Source organism: Leptonotus elevatus, chromosome 7 (genome assembly GCF_054856555.1).
Source record: "Leptonotus elevatus isolate MCC_2025b chromosome 7, RoL_Lele_1.0, whole genome shotgun sequence".
NCBI lineage: Eukaryota > Metazoa > Chordata > Actinopteri > Syngnathiformes > Syngnathidae > Leptonotus > Leptonotus elevatus.
In genome coordinates this window covers 11,860,417-11,880,104 of record NC_141245.1, presented here as the reverse complement: position 1 = coordinate 11,880,104, position 19,688 = coordinate 11,860,417, and the positions used below count along the sequence as shown (strand labels likewise).

At 38.1% G+C, this 19,688-nt stretch overlaps 1 protein-coding gene and 1 long non-coding RNA gene across 10 annotated transcripts in view; one reads left to right on the top strand and one right to left on the bottom strand.

The window, feature by feature from the left end:
- The window catches only part of elna (elastin a), a 66,824-nt gene that overhangs the window by 20,209 nt on the left and 26,927 nt on the right, over positions 1–19,688 (top strand). For all 9 annotated transcript variants that reach the window (XM_086080767.1, XM_086080764.1, XM_086080768.1 and 6 more), the window contains exons 3-5: positions 8,551–8,610; positions 9,342–9,395; positions 10,502–10,627. In XM_086080767.1, the coding sequence (XP_085936893.1) occupies positions 8,551–8,610; positions 9,342–9,395; positions 10,502–10,627 (240 nt within the window). The remainder of the gene's footprint in view (positions 1–8,550; positions 8,611–9,341; positions 9,396–10,501; positions 10,628–19,688) is intronic.
- On the bottom strand, positions 2,210–4,823 carry LOC147170966 (uncharacterized). The gene is made up of 3 exons (XR_015095510.1): positions 4,682–4,823; positions 4,489–4,566; positions 2,210–2,356 (listed from the first exon to the last, which is right to left on the bottom strand). It is a non-coding gene; the product is annotated as an uncharacterized LOC147170966 (long non-coding RNA).

Below are 19,688 nucleotides of genomic sequence, written 5' to 3'. Positions count from 1 at the left end.
ATGCTTCATGAAGCTTCATTTTGCCATCACTACTGTTCAGGGTCTCATGGAGCTCGAACATATCCCACCTGATATTGGCAAAATGGATTGGTCATCAATTAATTACAGCGCGCATAGCCACACACAAGTCAGGTGACATCATCAGTGAGTCAAAACCAATCATTATCTTATTTAAAGCTGAATTGCTCTTGTATTGGATCTCATTTGATTGTGCAGGTGTACTTAAAAGGCTCAGGTTCAAACCAAATTTCCCCACATGCTCACAAATAGAAAGACGTCTGCCTGCTATCTCTTATTCCTTTTCGTACTCTCTCTATCTCACCTAGCAGCTGTCTCATTGACTGTTTTATCACTAATTTGATGTTAAACAGAAGCAACAGCTGCTCCACATGCTATCATATATGCAATACTTTCTTCAGCAGTCTTCTTGTTTAAACCCACGTTTTCGCTGTAAACTAAACACCATTGTGGGTATTCACCTCAGACATACACATATGCAGACAGTGTATGTAGACCATGTGTGTAGTTATAACACGTGGGCGAGACAATGTGTCCTTGGTGGACTCCAATCCAGATGGACACAGGAAGGATATGAGTGTCCGTATTGACAGCTTGAATCTACCAAGTCTACTGAGAATCAATTGAATGCAAAACCACCACAAAGTAAATACATGCCTTTTTAAAGGCTCCATTTCAAGAACCGTTTGACTTTACGGCTTATCTGTTTCAGACAGAGAAAGACATTGTGCGTGCATGCCTTTCCTCCCACTCTCACTCAGGCTGTGAGTTTACTTTTCATCCCTTTTTACACTACTCCGATTTACTTGAGCTTTCTGTCTGTGTCAGCCCACCACTGAAAAACAGTCACATCGCATCTAAACTAAATACACAAGAGTCCAAACCAAACTGTATTGCACTTGTTTTAGTATTTTTAGTATTAACTCAAATGTCATATTTCGGCATCTGTTTTGAGCTGGATGTTTTTCACTCATCTCAGTGGAGGTATGACGCATGTGCCAAGAAAGGAACCATTAAATTTGGAGCTCATCAATCATCAGGCATTTTTCACACAGAATTATAGTGGTCCCTCCCTTTCCCAACAGGATTGTAAGGATTATCTGGAAACATAGATTCCTTGATGGAGGTTTGCGCTCTCTCAATGCTTGTCCTCATCCTTTTTGGGTCCTAGTGGCATTTTAGATGTAGAGAGATTAAATTGTTAGCCTCTAAAAGAAAGTCAGTCATCCATATTCAGTATCATTTCCTGTAAAATGGCTGCTTTGATTCCAGCACAGGTTTCTCATTGCACTGTGTAGCAGCATTATTATTTAAATCCACAAATAACATCATATGATTGTAAAACCAACTCCATCTGTATGTGCACTAAAAGTAATCGAAGGGAAACAAATCACAGAGCCGAGTCCTAGGGTGAAGTATCTATGAATAAGATGAACATTATTAGCACTCCAATGGACTCGTTTCATGCGCTCACTTGCACTTGCTTGAATTATGATCGAGCGAAAGGCACGTCTGAATGTTTTCCGTCGACAAGTGTAAATGATTTATGTTCCCCGGGGAAAGGACTGCGAAAGGATTTGTTAATAAATATGTCCACTTTCTTGTTAGAAAACCATATGGTGAGACTGAAGACAGTATTTGTTTGCATCATAAATACAAAGTATCAGATAGATTTGGCAAGACAATTAAAAAACCTGCCAACAATGTTTTTTTTAAACATGTATACCGGTAATTATTCCTGTCCAGTCTTCAACAGAAAGTTGAAGTATTTACACAGATTCCATGAAACTGAAGAAAAGAAAAGCCATTCGGAGTCATTTTAAACCATGGGAGCAATAATTATATTTTGCTTTTCAATTGCAGCATTCTCATGATAAAGTATGTGTCTACAGTAAAGTATTCCATTATTATTATTCCTACATTAATGCTGACAATCCTAACCAATCGTTGGACATGTGCAAACATCATGATCTAAACCTTCAATCTTTAGAGCATAAGATGGAGTTAAGGGCCATACTGAAAAGGAAAAAAAGTACAATTTAAAGAAAAAAAAAAGAAGTTAGTTAATTTGGTAGTATCATCAAATGTTTGTCAAAACGCCTTGTTATATATTGTAACACACCTCAAAAAGAGATGATTCCATCTTATATGATTATTTCTGTTTCTGTTTCTGGTCTAAATAGGAGTGCAGGTGTTGTGATTAAACCAAAAGAAAGAAAACTCAATACGAGCAAACTAACAAGACAACGAGGAACCACTCAGCAAGACGCAGGTGGCTGAGAGAGTTGATTGGTAGACACAAGTGATGGGGCTGATGAGAACAGGTGGACGCGAAACCCTAACGAGACAGACAAAACAAGACAATAACATGAAACAAAACAAAAATACATATACAAATATATATACTATTAGCGGTATTGGCGTTAAAAGAACAAAATTAACTCAATATTTTAATTTTTATTAATTAATTAAAGTAAATACCAAGCACTTAAATTATATATTTTTTTCGGTTATACATTTCAAGATACATTGAATTATTTTGGGTTTGAAAAAACTGATTTTCGACAATTTGGAACACAAATAATTTACAACATTATTGGCAAGGGAATTCCTTAAAACAGCAAAAGGTGAAATTTATCTTTGAGATCGTCATCAAAATGTCATGGGTGCACATGCCACTCCTCCACGCTGTTATGCATAAATCAGTTGTTGTTTTTGGTGTAATCTAGCAGAATAATACACAAATGAGGACACTTTAAAAACAAATCAGTCAACTGTCTCTCATGTTCACATTTAGTGGGGACAAACTACAGTTCCGTGCCCATTTAATAATAGACGCATGCTTGCCACAATTCAGTGGACTAAAGGGAAAATGGGAGTTTGGTGACTTCACTATCCTAATTGCATTTGGGCTAGTTTCTCACTACTGGAAGTTACTTTGGCCTGTTTAAACCAATCAATGGAGATTTACGGCACAGCCTTGCAGTCCAAAAATGTGAGGGATTCCAACATTAGCTCAGGACTTCTGGTTGATTCCCAAATCTTGATTCTCAAGGTCAGCAGTGCTTCAGGCTTTATTGATAGAGACTTGTGAATCCACATCTTAATCCAATTTTGGCTCGCGTGAGAGGTGGACCACAAGTTATTGGATTCAAGTGATGCACTGGGATCACAGTGCTCATCAGGTCCACTGCGCAATCAGAGAAACCATCGTCAGAGATCACGATACAGGTTTCTCTCTCCTGCCTTCTCGTGCTGCATTTGCAAAGGCATTTCAGTTTGATGACGTTTAGTGGCTCTGAGACTTCACTCCTGTGGCCAGGAGCCTGCTTTAAAGCCTTCACTAGTTTGGCTTCGTCATTGCGAAAGAACTATTATGAACATTTATGTCTGCCTGGCTCTAGTTCTGTACTGGGTAAGTCCTGGTAGATTTGACAATTTTATCCACAGCATTCAGTTTGACATTAAGCTAATGTCCTCTGGCTGAAGTCTCAACAGCAGTAGCCAGAAGTCATTAACATTTTGGCAACTAGATTTTCTTACCACCATGACTACTGTGAAAGGTGTTGCAGGGTTCAGGGTTTTTATGGCGCTTTATAGTTTCTAGTTATAGTGTCTGGGCCTGGGTATAAAACATATATATTAACTTTGAAAATTGGCTTTTTATTTATTTATTTTTTAATTTACAAGTACAGCAAACATACATAATAGCATTACACCCATGTACTAAAATACTTATAGGCTAGTCACAAATCTTTGCTGATTGTGTTGAGAGAAGTTACAAGAATATCATTCAAAAGCATTCTAAATGATAGAAAACAATGTAATTTGCGCATTCCACTTGCTCCAAGTCATTTCACATGTTTGGTTCTGATCAATTCAACCATGGCTTATTCTTTTGTCATGTCCAACTATGAAACAGTAATGATTAAATTCCCACATTTAGCTTTCCAATCAGTGGCGGCATTACACAACAAGGTTCAAGTGAGACAGTTCCGATTTTGTATGGCCCAGTTCAGATGTGAGTAATGGCAATGTGCTCATAAAAAAAAACGCTTGAAATTGTATATCCTCGGATCCAAATCAGGTCTCATTGCTATGTGGATAAAAATCTGATTTAAAAAAAAAACGAATTAAAAACAATCAGATATCTGCCAATGTGAGCACTGTGTAAGCAAAGAAGAGATCGGATATACCTGATCATTACAAGCTGGACATCATTGAAACGACACATAACACAAATCTACCCAAAGAACACAGCCACGGAAAATCGAAACTACAGCAAATCTCGGTGGTGCATAGACCATTAAATAGGGTCGACATCTGCATCCATTTCTAATGTTAAGTTACTTTTGTGCTATTGTTACCCAATGTTGCCTTTTTTCTGTGCCTTTTTTTGTAGATGGTTGTTTCTGCTTTTTTACTAAATGTAAGCGCAGTGATAATATATTACAGTAGTTGCTTACTTACTTCTTTTTTTCTTTTCTTTTTTTTACACATATGTACAGTATGTAGTTCAAGTTCAGGGTGTGAGTACTTTTGGCCAATCTGCATAGAAAGTAAAAGAAACATGACATACAGTGGAACTTCGAAAGTTGTTTGCCGGTCACTTGTCAATTTATTGAAATGGTATTTCGGTCAAATTATGAAATGTAATAAATACCTTTGGGATGTTGAATGTATTAAGTAGGTCCATTGCAGCCACTAAATTGGGATTGGATACAAAGACCTAAAGTGTAAACGCAGGCTTAAAGCTAACACACCCGATCACCTGAACGCCATTGATGTCTGCTTTTCCAGTGCATAGCTCACACTGATGATCTGTCAGAATGTAGGGTCCGATTAGAGTGTCACGATAAGATGAGTGCGTACATTTTTTCAACATTACGTTCCTCACACTGTCACCCCTCCTCACCCAGCAAGCAGTGGAAGGAGTGACAAGATAGTAGGACAGGACAGTTGTCACATGCTTGATAATGTAAGGGTGCCAGGATCCACACAGTTTGAATGAGTACTTTTGGAGCTAAAACATTGCAGAGACTAGAGCTCGTGTCATGTGTTTTCCTAATGACGTGGACCTGCGGCTTACTGATTATGCACGGTTTTGACAGAAACAAATAAAAAGAATGCTGTTATTAACTTTTGTGAGGTCGGCCGTGTAAGCAATGTGCATGTGTTTTCTCAAGTTTTTTAAGCAACCTGCAAACTGTTCCATCACCTCTTGAGCTATTTAATACATGAGCAGTTATTGCACAACCGCAGCACAGGGTGGTGGAAATAGCCCATTACTCACTAGTTTGTTTTTTAAATAAAGCAAAAAGTGAGCTCTTAGAGGTCACAAAGAGCAATTGTGAAAACTGCCATCAACATGAGAGGCACTGCGGAAAAAAAATGTCATTGCCATGTTGATTCAGAAACAAAGCAAGTTGTGACTTACAATTTCCTAACCCTTTTGCTAGTCAGTATGTAGACTCAATATGTAGCTGCTGTCAAGTAAAACATTAAATTCTCAGTTAGAATAAAACAAAATTATAATAAAAATAATAAAAATAATTAATTAAAAATTTAAAAATTTAAAAATTTAAAAATGTAAAAATGTAAAAATGTAAAAATTTAAAAATTTAAAAATTTAAAAATTTAAAAATTTAAAAATTTAAAAATTTAAAAATTTAAAAATTTAAAAATTTAAAAATTTAAAAATTTAAAAATTTAACCATTTAACAATTTAAAATATTTTTTTTAAATAATTAAAATTAAAAAAATAAATAACAATAATAAATATAATAATAATAATAATAATAATAATAATAATAATAATAATAATAATAATAATAATAATAATAATAATAATAATAATAATAATAAATGAATGCATCCCAGCTATCTTTAGGCTTGATCTCGGGTACATCCGAATTTGATTGCCAGTCAGTCACACAACATATATAGACAACAACCATCCATGCTCACAATTTAGAGCCTTAAATTAACTTAGTATGCATGTTAGTAGTACACAAGCAAACAAATTCCACACAGAAAGGTCTGAGCCAAAACTAGAGTTAGCATATTACAGTATCTTATCACACTTTAAGAAATTTGTTGTTGTGAGTGTGCGTGCATCATTGGGTGAAACGATCATTGCCACCTAGACACTGTTGTACAGTCTGCTTGTTGTCTTCAATTTTTCATCCCTGAAGTAACAATTTATATTAGTTTTCAATAGTTCATCTTAAAACAATGCAATTATCAAACAACCCCTGAACTACGAGTACTTAGCCTCATAACATATTTCCCTAAAAGCCTCACCAAAATGTTTAGGTCAGCATGGCCCAAAAGCATATGAGTAATACAAATGGCCCTTACAACTCTCCAATAACTTCCAGATAAGATCACCAGTAGGAATTTTGTTTTAAGTGGTCAAATTGTTTTCCCTCAACATTATTCATTTAAGCAGAAATAAGGTTCAAAGGTAACTGCTGGATAATTCCTGAGCAATGCAGCTGTGCAAGAGCGTTGCGAGGAAATAAATAAAAAACAATCTGACCCAAATTGGGTCACACGGTGGTAGACGGTGGACTTGATGCCCTCTGCTAAAATGGCACAGTAGCCCACAACTGGGCGAAATCTGGGACATACGCATTCCCTTTTGCCTCACGGGCAAAGCCCAGACAGGAAATCCTTCTGATTGTGTGACGACGGAACAACCTCTCCACCCTGCTTGGGTGGTACCTGCACCTGACACATCTGTCATAGTGGCAGTGGCACTCACTCACACACTAAAGACGCACGCACACACACAAAACATTTCCAAAACTTTACATACACCTGCATAATCTAGATTAGCGATAGACCGATGTTTTTCCAGGCCCGATACCAATAAGTAGTCAAGGAGGCTGATAACAGATGTTTATATATATATGTATATATATTTATATGTGTGTTTGCTGAACAATTTTTAATGTTAAAATATTGGAGTATTTTTTTTTTTACCTTAGTCAATAGACAAAAAGTTAAGGGACATCCCAGGGTAATTAGCATATCTTAAAAGGTTTAATAAAATGTAAACAAGTAAATTGCTCCCTATTGTTTATTATCGACAATAAATAAAGTTTTCCAGAATTTCATTGTCATTGAGGTTTACTGTTGTAGTTTCCACTACTTGAAACTGAACATTTTGATCTGTGTAGAGGCAGAACATGCACTACAGTTCTTGTATTGCAACTTCTTAGATTGCTTTTATGTGCCTATCTTGTGACATATAAGTGTGTGTGTGTTTTTTTTCAATATGGTAATTTTGTTAAATTGGTCATAAAAATAGCACTATAAAATACAACTAATTTGAACTAAATACATTTCTCGCTCAAACTATGAGCAAGTGTGTCCAAACTTTTGAGTGTATGGGCACTTATTTTGGCGCCTATAAGCATAACGTCATCAGGTGTAACAAAGATAATCTTTTCTCATTATAATAATGTCCAATGTATGTTATAGTTTCTTCACACCGCAAACTTCTCAGTCTGCTTTTATGTTAGGCACTTCAATAGTTGACCTCTTAAGTGTTGACATTTTTGTACTAACCACAACTGTAACAATAAAAACGAATATTGATGTTATTATGGCAGAAACATTAAATACTTCACAACGTATTAGTGAAAGCCCGCTGCGGTGCCTTGGATCATGTTTACATTTTTGGATTTCTCTTCTGGCACTTTTCAGTGGCTTATGTCATACATTTTCATTTTGCTGGTTCAGACACTAATGCCTTGTAATGTTCTTGCACTCCCTCGGTGTCCATGCAGACGGAGCACAAAGCGCGACGTTCACACAGTATGCGTTAATAAACACACACAAACGCCTTTGACGTGTGCATTTAATTAATTGGCCTCCTAGCGCATGTAAAGGACCATTAAACAAAATCACTGTGTTCCCCGCTGTACAATTCTCTCCATTGTGTTGTGTTTGTGGTGATACAAACCAGCTTTCTTCCTCGCAACATATACTGTAACATTGTAACATGGGGCTGAGATCACCAGTCCCTTTGGATTTTGTCTTTAGCTGTCCCATAATAAAGGAAGTCCTTTTTTTTTCATTCTCCCATTCTTTTATTCCTGTTGTTGTTCCCTGACCTTCAAAGGACTCAGATGAAAAAGGAGGCCAGGGGTGCTGCAGGTGGGGGCTTCGGGGGGTTGACTGTGGAACTCTCTGAAATGACTCAATACCTCATCTAAATGAAAACTCAAATTTTCTCCTGAACTTTGTCTCATTTTGATACAAACGTTTTTATCTTGATCTTCACGGAAGCTGTTCATTTTCAGTGTAAGCCTGCCACAGTCATGACCTGAGATAAACTTCATTTTAATGGATCAAAAATTATGAACATGTTTGGGAATGTGTGGATAATAAATGGGGTCATTGAATGGTCATAAGATACTGTATACTGTTACCAGCTTTGCAATGAAAACTTTCATCTAACTTTTAGGGGAATACATGCAGGTGACCAAAAATGACCTTTTGCTCTCCTACTGTGTGTTGCAGGCGTGTATTTACCACCTGGTGCAGGGATAGGCACTGGACCAGGGACTGGATTCTATCCAGGTAACAAAGGCTCCCAATTCTGCTGGGGATCGTTAAGAATAATAAACTTCACCAGCCACATCTCATTGCAGCTCAACCATGCTGCTGCAAATCAGACATTTTTACTACGCTGACGCATACATATTAAAAATAATAAAGCATGAAAGTGAACCCGAACTTCAACTAAATCTAATGAAGAAATATATTTTAATGGTAATGATTTGGCAATGTTAGATATGATCCTGCAAAGCCACAAAAACTAATTTCCCCCTCTCATGATATACCGTTTACAATGAAACTATACAAGACAAGTACACTTCAAGGACTGATAACTGTGACATACGGCATGTTTGTAAACTTGCCATTCTTTATATTTTGCACTACGCAATAATAAAAGCTATATGGATGCACAAGCTCTGAACCATATAGCATTTTTCATTCTGGATCAGTGCAAACATTTTTGTTTGCCTGCATGTTAGTGAGGTGAGCATTCTACTTCCTGATTCACGGAGAGTAACGTAAGATCTAATGTAATGTGAGACAACAACAAAAACTGTCAAATACAACTACAGTAGTTTGAACTATACAAACATCTGTATGCAATCTATGTAAACAGACAATAGACAAGTATATGGGAGTACAGTAAAGAAAATATAAAGTTGAGTCATGAGTAGCGTGTAAGAAATGTATGTTATCATGACATGTACTGTAAGACACACCATAACTCAATTGTATGTATTTGATTTTAAAAGGGTCTACGGGAGGAGTGCCCGCCGGCGCCGGCTATAAACCAGCTAAAGCAGCAGGTGAGTGTAATAAGACATTACATTGATGCTTTTTCCCCACTAGAAATTTGATGTGATTTGGTTTCATACAAGAGAGCCAAGGGTTCTCTCAAGAGTTTTTGTGTATTACATTACTCATTTGTGGTTGTGAGGAAGTAAAGTAAATATTTTTCTTTACAATAATATGATCTATGTGCCCCTGCTAGTCTAAACACAGCATTCTGATTAATATTGAGAATGTGGAATACGCATTAAGCAGCAAAATCCACCACTTTTAATCCATCTCAAGGGGCGGCCATTTTGCTACTTGCTGTCGACTGAAAATGACATCACAGTTGCTTAGGGCTCAGGTAAGGACCAATCACGGCTCACCTTTTTTTTGGGTTTGGTACATTTGCAAGCTGAGCCGTGATTGCGGTATAGAACATAATATTGTAAAGAACGTTTTTGACTTGAGAAGCAGGTTCTATCTAAAAAGCGCCTTGAGATAATGTTGAACTGAATGAAATTACTGGCAGTTCAGTGCCCTTGTGGTTAACACTGTTGCCTCAAAAGTAGAACGTACTGGGTATCAATCTGTGAATGTGAATTCCATAGAGATCAAATTTGAAAATGCTGTGATTGTGCTGTCCTTTTTTCCACCTTTGAATGTGTTATAATGCCGACGTTTGGCAGTCATTGTGTTGTAGTAGGGACACATATACAGACATAAAAATATATGAATATGCAAATCTGCGGGTGCCAAAACGCAAATATGCGGGGGTCGACTGTACAACATTCAATAGAACAGATGTGATGAGAAAAAGCACATTCATATAGAAACAATGGATGGATTTCTGTTTGGAAGTTCAATTTCCGACCAAAACTCAGCTTCAATTAGCTCAACTGTGGAGAAACCAATTGTGATGCAGTGTCATGTCACTACAAGCAGAGAACAAATATTTTTGAAAGGATATTGTGATAGAACTGAACAATGGCGCAACCACTGCTGTCAAGCCTGATTAATCAAGCCATGCAGTATGCGCAGTTTTCTATAAAAAAAGAAAAAGAAAACATGGTGACACTCAATGATGTTGTCAGCAATGCTCATCACAGACTGGTCTGTCTGTGTTTGACCTCGCTATTAGGTGGTTATGGTGGTGGAGGGCAAGGCGGCGGCCCAGGAGGTCTTGTGCCAGGAGGTCTTGTGCCAGGAGGTCTTGTGCCAGGAGGCGTTGGCCAGACTGGATATGGTGCTGGAGGACTTGGAGCAGGTAGGAAAAGCATTCATTAATCATCAACAATCTGCCAGTGGTCATGAAATTCAGTGCCAATACTATTCATCTTAAACCACTCTAATCCTTAGTGCTTCACCTCAGATTTTTTTATTTTTATAATATATATATATATATATATATATATATATATATATATATATATATATATAATTTTTTTTTTAATTTTTAATTTTTAATTTAATTATTATTATTATTATTATTTTTAACTTATTGTAGGACAAGGTGGGAAAGGACCTAAACCAGGTGAGATGAAACAATTAAAACGTATTAGAGCAAAGGTACACTGAACTGCCACAATTTTAGGTACACTGGCACAACTTAATGAGATTCAATACATTCTTACAGTGTTCAATGTTTTTTTACTTTCTTCCTATTTATGAAAAGGTTTGTTTTTTTCCGTTCTTATATATATATATATATATATATTCCAGGGGATCAAACTATTCAAATTTCCCTCACAGTATGATTCAGTGCAGGTCTTCACCACTTAACACTATAACGATAAACATAGGTAAATACATCTTTCCAAGTATGTTAGTCAAAACTGAGCATTACTATATTGACTCATACTAATTGGCTGTCATTACGTCATGCTGGAGTACCTTATGCTGTGTCTGGCACATATGTTTGTTTCAAGGGAACCTAATTGTGGGATTTTATTTTGGGCAAGTGACTGACCTGCATATGGTGTTCTTCACTGTGACTGACCATGTAGCTGATCCATTAGCTTTGTAGCAACATTGTAGGGTTGGGTGGAAATGCCCAACTTTTTACAGTGCATTTATTGGGCGGATAAAGCAGTTTACTTTATACTCTGCATTATGTTTTCACACCCATCGCCCAGCCACTAGACAAAGGTAAACATCCTTTTGAGTAGTGGTCACCAAGCTGCTCTTATCACCCTGTGTTGCAGGTTTACATTTGCTCGACCACTGTAGATATCTTGATTAGATGAGGGCGTGAGGCTTTACATACGGTAGATTGTACTGCCCAACACCACTGTTGCATTAGTGAGTGATGATTGTATAATGAGAGTATAAGCGAACATCCACACTTGCTGAACAATGGTGCCAGAGGACTGATGTCAGACCCTCACAATATCTGGAAACGTCCAAATTGAAATTTGCCACAGCCCTTTTCTCCAGTACTGTATAATAAATATTTTCCATTGCTGTATTTTTGTCTACACTTGAGCGGTAGCTTTAGCGGCTTTTAATTTCCGCAAGCACTTACTGATATAATCTGAGCATACCTCTATGTGTTCGGACAGATAAGGAAGCAAGCAAATGTCGTACGGGCCTGATAACAGAATGGCCCCTGTGGAGGGCCACGCCCGTACCCTCAACAAGATTGGCAGGGCAGACATATTTTGTAAATGACCTCATTACCAGTGCTGTATTAAGTGGAAGTTAATTTTGGCAGGGTGAGAATGCCTATATGTGCCCTGCGATGGACTGTCTACCACTCCAAATTTAGTTGGGATTGGCCCCAGCTCAAATGTGACCCTGATGAGGATAACAGTTAGCAGTAAAAGGATTGATCATGAATGGCTAACGGGACTGCAATGGCCTTTGTAGCCTAATAGTCTTTGGCATGCTCAGCAATTTTTCAGCTCTCGCAATTCATGTGTGGATTGCGTTGTACAACCGTTTGCAATCAGTGATGAAACACTGACATAGTTTACCTGTGCACATTGAGAAACCTTCCAATCATTCTTTTGTGAAGCTCAATAGTGACGCTGCATTCCACTGGCTTGACCTGGACGATTACGCAGGGCAACAGATGGTGAAGTGTTTAGCGTGACTATAGTGAATTTTAGCGTAGCTCATGCAAAACCTTGTAAACGTCAGTATCCAGTTTTGACAATGTCTGAACCCTGGGTAATAATCTTCCTTTGATGAGCAGCACCTGCATGCTATCATCTTTTAAAGGTGGATTCAATCCTTTATGCTGTAATTGGCCAACATTTAGCATTCTGTCCCTTTCAAGCAGCACGGCGAGGTAATAGGATTAACTTTCTGGGACACTTATTCAGGAATTTCAACAAGGCATGCTAAGAGATGATAGGGAAAGAACAAGGATATACACTGGAAAGTGTGTGACGTAATCAGACTTTCAGTGGAAGACTCCACTGTTACTCGGCATGTGCGCTGTCATCACTAATCAAGCATAGATTGTTATCCTGTTTTTACAGTAGTCTTCCATGTAAATTGTCAGATTCCCCCGATTAGGCCTTTGTCATTTATTAGAGTTAATATAGATTTTTACTTGTTTCTTTTTACAGCTGTTCACATTTATGTCATTAGTCGACTTCCTTGCCCATCCATCCATTTTATATAGAGCTTGTCTATCCCTGTCTTTTGGGCGAGAGGCTTGTTAGGCCCCGGACTTGTCGCCAGCCAATTGCAGAGCACATATAGACAAACAACCATCCATACTCACATTGACTCACAATGGCAATTTAAAGTCTTCAATTAAGCTAAGAAGTATGTTTTGGAATGCCGGAGCGAGCTGGAGTACTTGAAGAAATCTAACCCAAGCACAGGGAGAACATGCAAACTCCACACAACTGTACTGTCTGCACAGTTAACACAACCTGTGACGCAAATTGGGGAGTGAACTAGCACCTCAGTGGCACTTTTCCAATTTCTATATTTTAAGCCTTTAGTGGTATTGGTCAGTTTTTGAACTTCTGGTATGGTCTTTTTTTTTGGTCTAATACTGTGACCTCATTTGCATTTGTCCCATCTTTTTCAATCTCTGATATATATATATATAGCATTTGACGCATTTGACAATCCATGACAGTTAGAAAGGCAAGATAGCTTTTATGAATTTCTCTGTGTGAATGCATACTAAAGTGATGTCACAAAACATCAGGTCAAAAACTGCATGAGTTGTTACATCTGGAAGCTGTTTCTTTTCAGACTTCCCTGCCGAGTTTATACTACATTTGGCTGAGATTATATAAAGTCACCACCACTGTTGGGTATACCTGCAATAACCTTTTTGACAGTAAAATATGATGTAGATTTTTTTGGGGGGGTAGCTTGCTTTTACTTAATGTTTTTGTTGCCGCCCCAAAAATTGGCCTAGCAATCAATTTCAAGATTTAACAATATTATTACGATAGAGTCTGAACTGCAATATCCATTTAAATTATGATGATAGATACCACTGGTCACTGTAGTTTGTCAGTGGGAGGCGATATCCTTCGACCACAGGAGGCCAGGCCAGTCTGCACTTAAAACAAAAAGCTGTAGCATCACTTTGGACAGCTGCTTTCCACACTTCCCTCTGTTCCAAAGCATTATGTGTCAGCTTAAGTTATAATGCAATCCTCAACTCGTTCCTTTTGTGAAATTTGGCTTGAGCGTTGTGAGCACCGTTCTGTGATTTGTGGCCCAGAGCACCTGTTTCAATTACCGAACCCACTGGCTCATGTCAGGATAATTTCTTGAAGAAGTAGGATGCATTTTTGTCTACTTAGCTACGGGCTGAGCACGGTAATAGCAGGGAAATGGAAGGCCGCCTGAAAACAAAGATAGTGAAAAGTGGCAAGGACAGGAAAACTACAAATAAAGGCAAATTTCTTTTCATACAACTCATGTTTTGGATCTCATTTTATCTTACGGGTACAGCATACCAAATTACATGCCCAGTATGCGCAGTAGATCACATTCCTAATACTTGCGCACAAAACTTTTGCATAAAGACAGACTGCTCGAGATGAGATGCAGAATGTCGCGCCAAAAGATGATCTTGGCCAGGATGCGAGTCCCCTTGAATGTTTTTCATTAGTGCAGCTCATACCTGTACACATGTGAATGTGTCAGAATCACAATTTACGTTGCCTAAATAGCTACCTCACGGGCCTCATAATTTGTCAGCACATATGCTCATACACACACATCAATAGTGAATATGCTGAGGACATAAAGCAGAGCGGTGCTACGGAGCCACCAATCAGAATGTCAAGCAAAAACCGTAGTACTGTACTGTACTGTATTTTTGTACATTGAACAGCAATCCTAATACTTTTAATTTACTTTTTTAAATGGAGTTCAAACAACAAAATTCAAGTACCGTAAATGTAACTATCAGTGCTGTCACTGTTACATTAAAAAAGTAACTCAGTTATTTTTGCTGATTACCTGCTTGTGAAAGTAACTGAGTTACTTTACTGATTGCTTGATTTTAAAAGTAAATTAGTTAGATTACAAGTTACTTTAATAGTTACATTCAGCAGATACCAACAACCCTCTTTGATTAATAAAGTATGAAGTTTGTTTAAACTGAAGTCGACCTTTTTGACCTTTTTTTTTTGACCTTATCTATTTTTATTTAAATAAATAGTTTTTTTTCTGAATTTCACTTAACTTTATTGGGCTACTTAATTTTTTTTTAAGAGTCTTTTAGACTTCAGTTAACATAAAAAACATGTTTTAAATAAAATATACAAGTAAAATAAAGACAATCTTGTCTTTTCTTACTTAACATATTTAACTATTAATGTTGTAGCGGCTAAATCATAAAGCTCTCAAACTTTTTCTGTAGTTTTCCCATTTGTCAGGTCACCAAAAACTGCACACGGGCAGCATTCTCACTGCGAAAGTTGTTTCCTAAAAAAATTTCTTCAGTGATGGAAGCACATTTTCTTAGCATCTCCATAATCTTAGCCAATATTCCCAAAACGTATTGTAATTGAAAAGCAATGAAAGTTAAGTTGTGGCTTTTATTAGTTTTTGTTTGTGTCTAATCAATTTTGCATGCTACACGCCTCAGTCTGAGCCTGATCTACACTCTGTGTGAGTTGATGAGCCATCCCTTGGCAAAGTCGAGCCAATCTTCCAGCTTTTGTTTTCCAGTAAGTCTGGACTATGAACCTCTGTCCTTGTCCATCTGGCAATATTGTCCCTGGGTTGTTTAGACACAGATGGAGATTTTCTCACTCTCTCTCTCTCATACTCTCTCTCTCATACTATCTCTCTGGATTTTTGAAGGAGTGTTGTGCGCTTCAAAGGCAAAATGCATATTACCACAAATTGGAACTTTCCATTGCCCATAACAAAGGAATATACTAGTTGCACGTTGTTACACATGGGCTAAAACAAATCCTATCACTCTAATTTATAATTAGCTCCAACGGAATTTTTCAAGCTATTCTTACAAGTTGGCCAAACAAGGCCCAGTTCAGCTGAATTTTGTCCAATGCACATGCACAGACTAGGAAAAAAAGCAAACTGTAGACAATTTGTCGCATCGTAAATTATTCACTATGTCCATTCTCTCACATTCTCACGTGCACACAATTACCCGTGGCCATGGATGAGGGCCATGCTTGTCACTTGTTTCTTAATTGTGCTCACCTTTGGTAACTGGGCTGAAACAATGGCTATAATGACTGTTTCTATGTTTTTTGTTGAGTATAGGTCACTAACCTACTTACTATATTAGTAGTATAGTTGTTCACATATTTTGCTCAGCTTCCGTTGGATTCGTTTTTGTACTCACCGCCCCATGTATAAATGCCCTTCAAATGACTGGTGACCAGTCCAAGTTGTTGTCTGCCTTCCACCCCAAGTCAGATGGAATTGGCTCCTGCCTTAACCCTGAACAGAATAAGAGCTATATGGATGGAGTCTCTGCTGGGACAGCTGAGCTAAAACTCCCAGTGCTCACAATGGTCACTCAGATGTCTCCTTAGATTCCTCAGCTTGTATGCAGGTCCATAATTAAACAGGTTGACAGGTTTAGGATCTTTTAACCCTCTGCAGCCTATCAAGGTGTCATAGTGTTTCAGCGCAAGAAGTAAATATTCTTCTGGGTTCAGCTTGTCATTTTGTCCCCCATCCATGATATAAATGATCTTTTTATATTCTCTTCCCAATGATTGCAGCAGTGACATGCAACAGATGGCTGCACTGTGTTCGCAAGCTTTCCTATGACGGAAGAACTTGGAAAATGCTTTGGAGCCGGTGCATCCAGCATCAATGTTTCAATGTGCATGTTAGCAGCCGACCTGTCCAACATTGGTCTCCTTCCTCAACCCTGACTTGTCAGAAAAGTATTCAGTGCAATGGCAGTCAGATGCACATGTGGACCATCTGGGAGAGGAAACACACTTGGCCCAACTGTACATACCATGCCTCCAGGCTTTGCATTTTGACATGAGTTCTAACCCGAATCATAGTTTGTACAATTAATCTTTTTTGGGCTGGCTGCTCAGATCTGTGATGTTTCGCCTCATATGTTCCATAATCTAATGCTTGCAATGTGTTTCTGCCTTGTCTGAATGCCTGTGTTGAACATGTTGCACGTTTGTGTGCCAAGATCAAATGGTTGATGAGCACTGAATTGTAGATACTCCTCAGACATGTTCAGGGGCTCGGAGTTGGCAGAGCAGCTGGGACATTCCTTCAAAGTGGATAAAGAGTAGCAGATCCTCTTAGTTCTAACAAAAACCAGGAAAGGCCGAACTCTCTGGTGTGGTTGAAAGCGTACGGTCTGCTGCTGTCGGCTTCGTATGACTTGAAGTGTAAACAATGATATCATTGACTCAATGGATAATGGCGTAATGCGAGGTTTACAAATTAGTACAGTTTCAAATCTAAACAGGAACAACAACTGTCGCCACAGATGTAATGACAACACTGCTGAGTGGAAAATAAAATTCCTGTTCTGGAGACCAGTGTTTCCCAACTTTTATGGAGACAAGGCATCCATTTTAAATGAATCTCATAGCGCAGCATCAAACAAATTATGAATATTGAAATAATGATGATTTATTCACAAATTGACTGCTTATTTAAACAGAAAGCTCTTCTTTGTACCCTCTACCATCTAGTAGACGAAAAGTTAATTGTTCTACCTGTCCCTATATGTCACTGGAACAGATAGATGAGCAAAGATATATTTATAATAGATAAATACTCATTTTGAGATTAATTAAGTGAACTTGGATAATTTTCCTGATGATCTCTCACAGTGCGCTAGTGTGCTATGGCACCGTGGTGGGGAATTATTGCGCCACATTCAACAGAAAATATAAAAACTCACATATTATAATTCTATTTGATCATTCCTTGCCATAAATGTTTTTAATTAAGCATGCACTTTAGAGTTATTGCTCAATTCAAGTGCGCAAGTGCTGTGGTAGTAGTTCAAAGTGCGGATGTTTGTTGTGGGAAGTGAGTCTTTCCCAGTGTGTGAGAAGTAGCAGCACTTTTCAATGTCCTCAAGTGTATTAGTCATATTATTCCAACAGTTTTAATGTTTTGGCATGCAAGGCAGCAGAGAGAAACTTTGGATGTGCTGCAGGCAGACAGACTCCACAAAATAACCCATTTAGTGGAGGTAATTAAGGCAAAGTCCGAATAATTTTGCATAAAGGTGTTTACTGAGGTGGGGTCGCACAACAGCACAGTAGCACAGTTACTGTTTGTATGAAGCCATTGGAAAGCATTGCTAAATGCCTGTTTGAGGGAGATATTCTTACTCATTGCTTTTTTTATTTATTTTACATGCATTTATTTGAGTCATTTTTATTCAACTTGGTGCACTAGCTCTGGAAATAGTTTGATATGCAGTTTTTTTTGTGTTTTGAAAAGTTGTAGCTAACTAAACCATGCTGTTACAAACGCCCTTCCTTTGGGTTACAAAGGACAGTGCTACAGTAGTCTCAATAGTGGTTGGGTCGAGCTGGACACATTTGTCTCTTTTGTGTGTAAAAGGAAGAAAAATATAGGTTCGAACCTCTCTGTAGGCCAAAATGATTGAATTTAAAACTGGTTACTGAAGAAACACGGATTTTCTTCCTGAGCATTGTTGAAGTTCCCATAGTGGCGCTAGGTGCCTTTTTTTTAAAAACCCACCCAACAATCAAACAAACCAACAGCAATCAAAACATTGCTTCTCACCTAAGCACTTTCACGCTTCTCTACGGCAAGGTTTTTCAAACCCAAAGTGTGATAAACGTTTATTGGTCTGCCAATTCTATCGATCCATTCTCCATAGCACTTGACCTCATTAGGGTTGTGGGTGAGCTGGAGCCTATCCCAGCTGAGTTTGGGTGAGAGGACGTGTGCACCCAGGACTTCCTGATACAAGAAACTTATAGACAAACATCCATTCATCCAGTAGACATTTTAGAGGCTTTTCAGAACTTTAGCTCACTGGTAGCACTCTAGGTTCCCAAACTGGATATGTGGTCGTGGTGCGGGTTCAATTACCGATCATGGTCATTTGACAGCTTGAAAAGTAGATTTTGGGGTAAAAGAAGGTGATAGAGTTATGTTTTTTTTCCTACCCATTCAGAGGAGGCATATGTTAAACTACTTAATTTATGACATATTTGAGAAAATGTTGAGTTTCATTCAAGGATCTAGACTAGAGGCTGGGCCAAGTGTCCTCTTTTTTTTGGAAATCAAAAGTGCAAATTACTGTTAATTACATTGATGAGAGTAATTACCACTACTAGAGATTTCTGAGGAGAACTGAGCCACATTGGAAACATTTCTATCAGGAGGAACTCACTTAGGACAACAAATAGGTTGACTGAGCGCTTTTGGAAGCCGTCATTGATAGTGTCATGACTCCAAGGAAAAATTTCATTAAAAACAATAGAAGGCATTCTGCCCAAGTCAGCCAGCTCACACCATTAAGTAAAGGATAGACAATATGTGCAGTAGCGTGTGAACATATAATTAATTCAACATGCACGCAAACCTTGGGTCTCACAATTGGGTGCTGATAAGTTACAGCACAGGGAACCTGGAAGTGACAAGGACAATTGGAGGTCACAGGAGAAGTGTGAGGGAACGCAAGGGAAGCATCACTGTGTCCGCTTGTGTCTCACGCAATGTGGAATTACTACAGCACCTCACATCACTCTGCTTTTATCCAGCTCACCCTGCATCACCTCACAAAAATGCTATCTATCCACCAACTTGGAAGTTGTACAGCGTGATAATTTGATACTGATAAAAATTGTGTGTGATGACTACAGAAGACATAATGATAGGCTTACTTTTAAAAC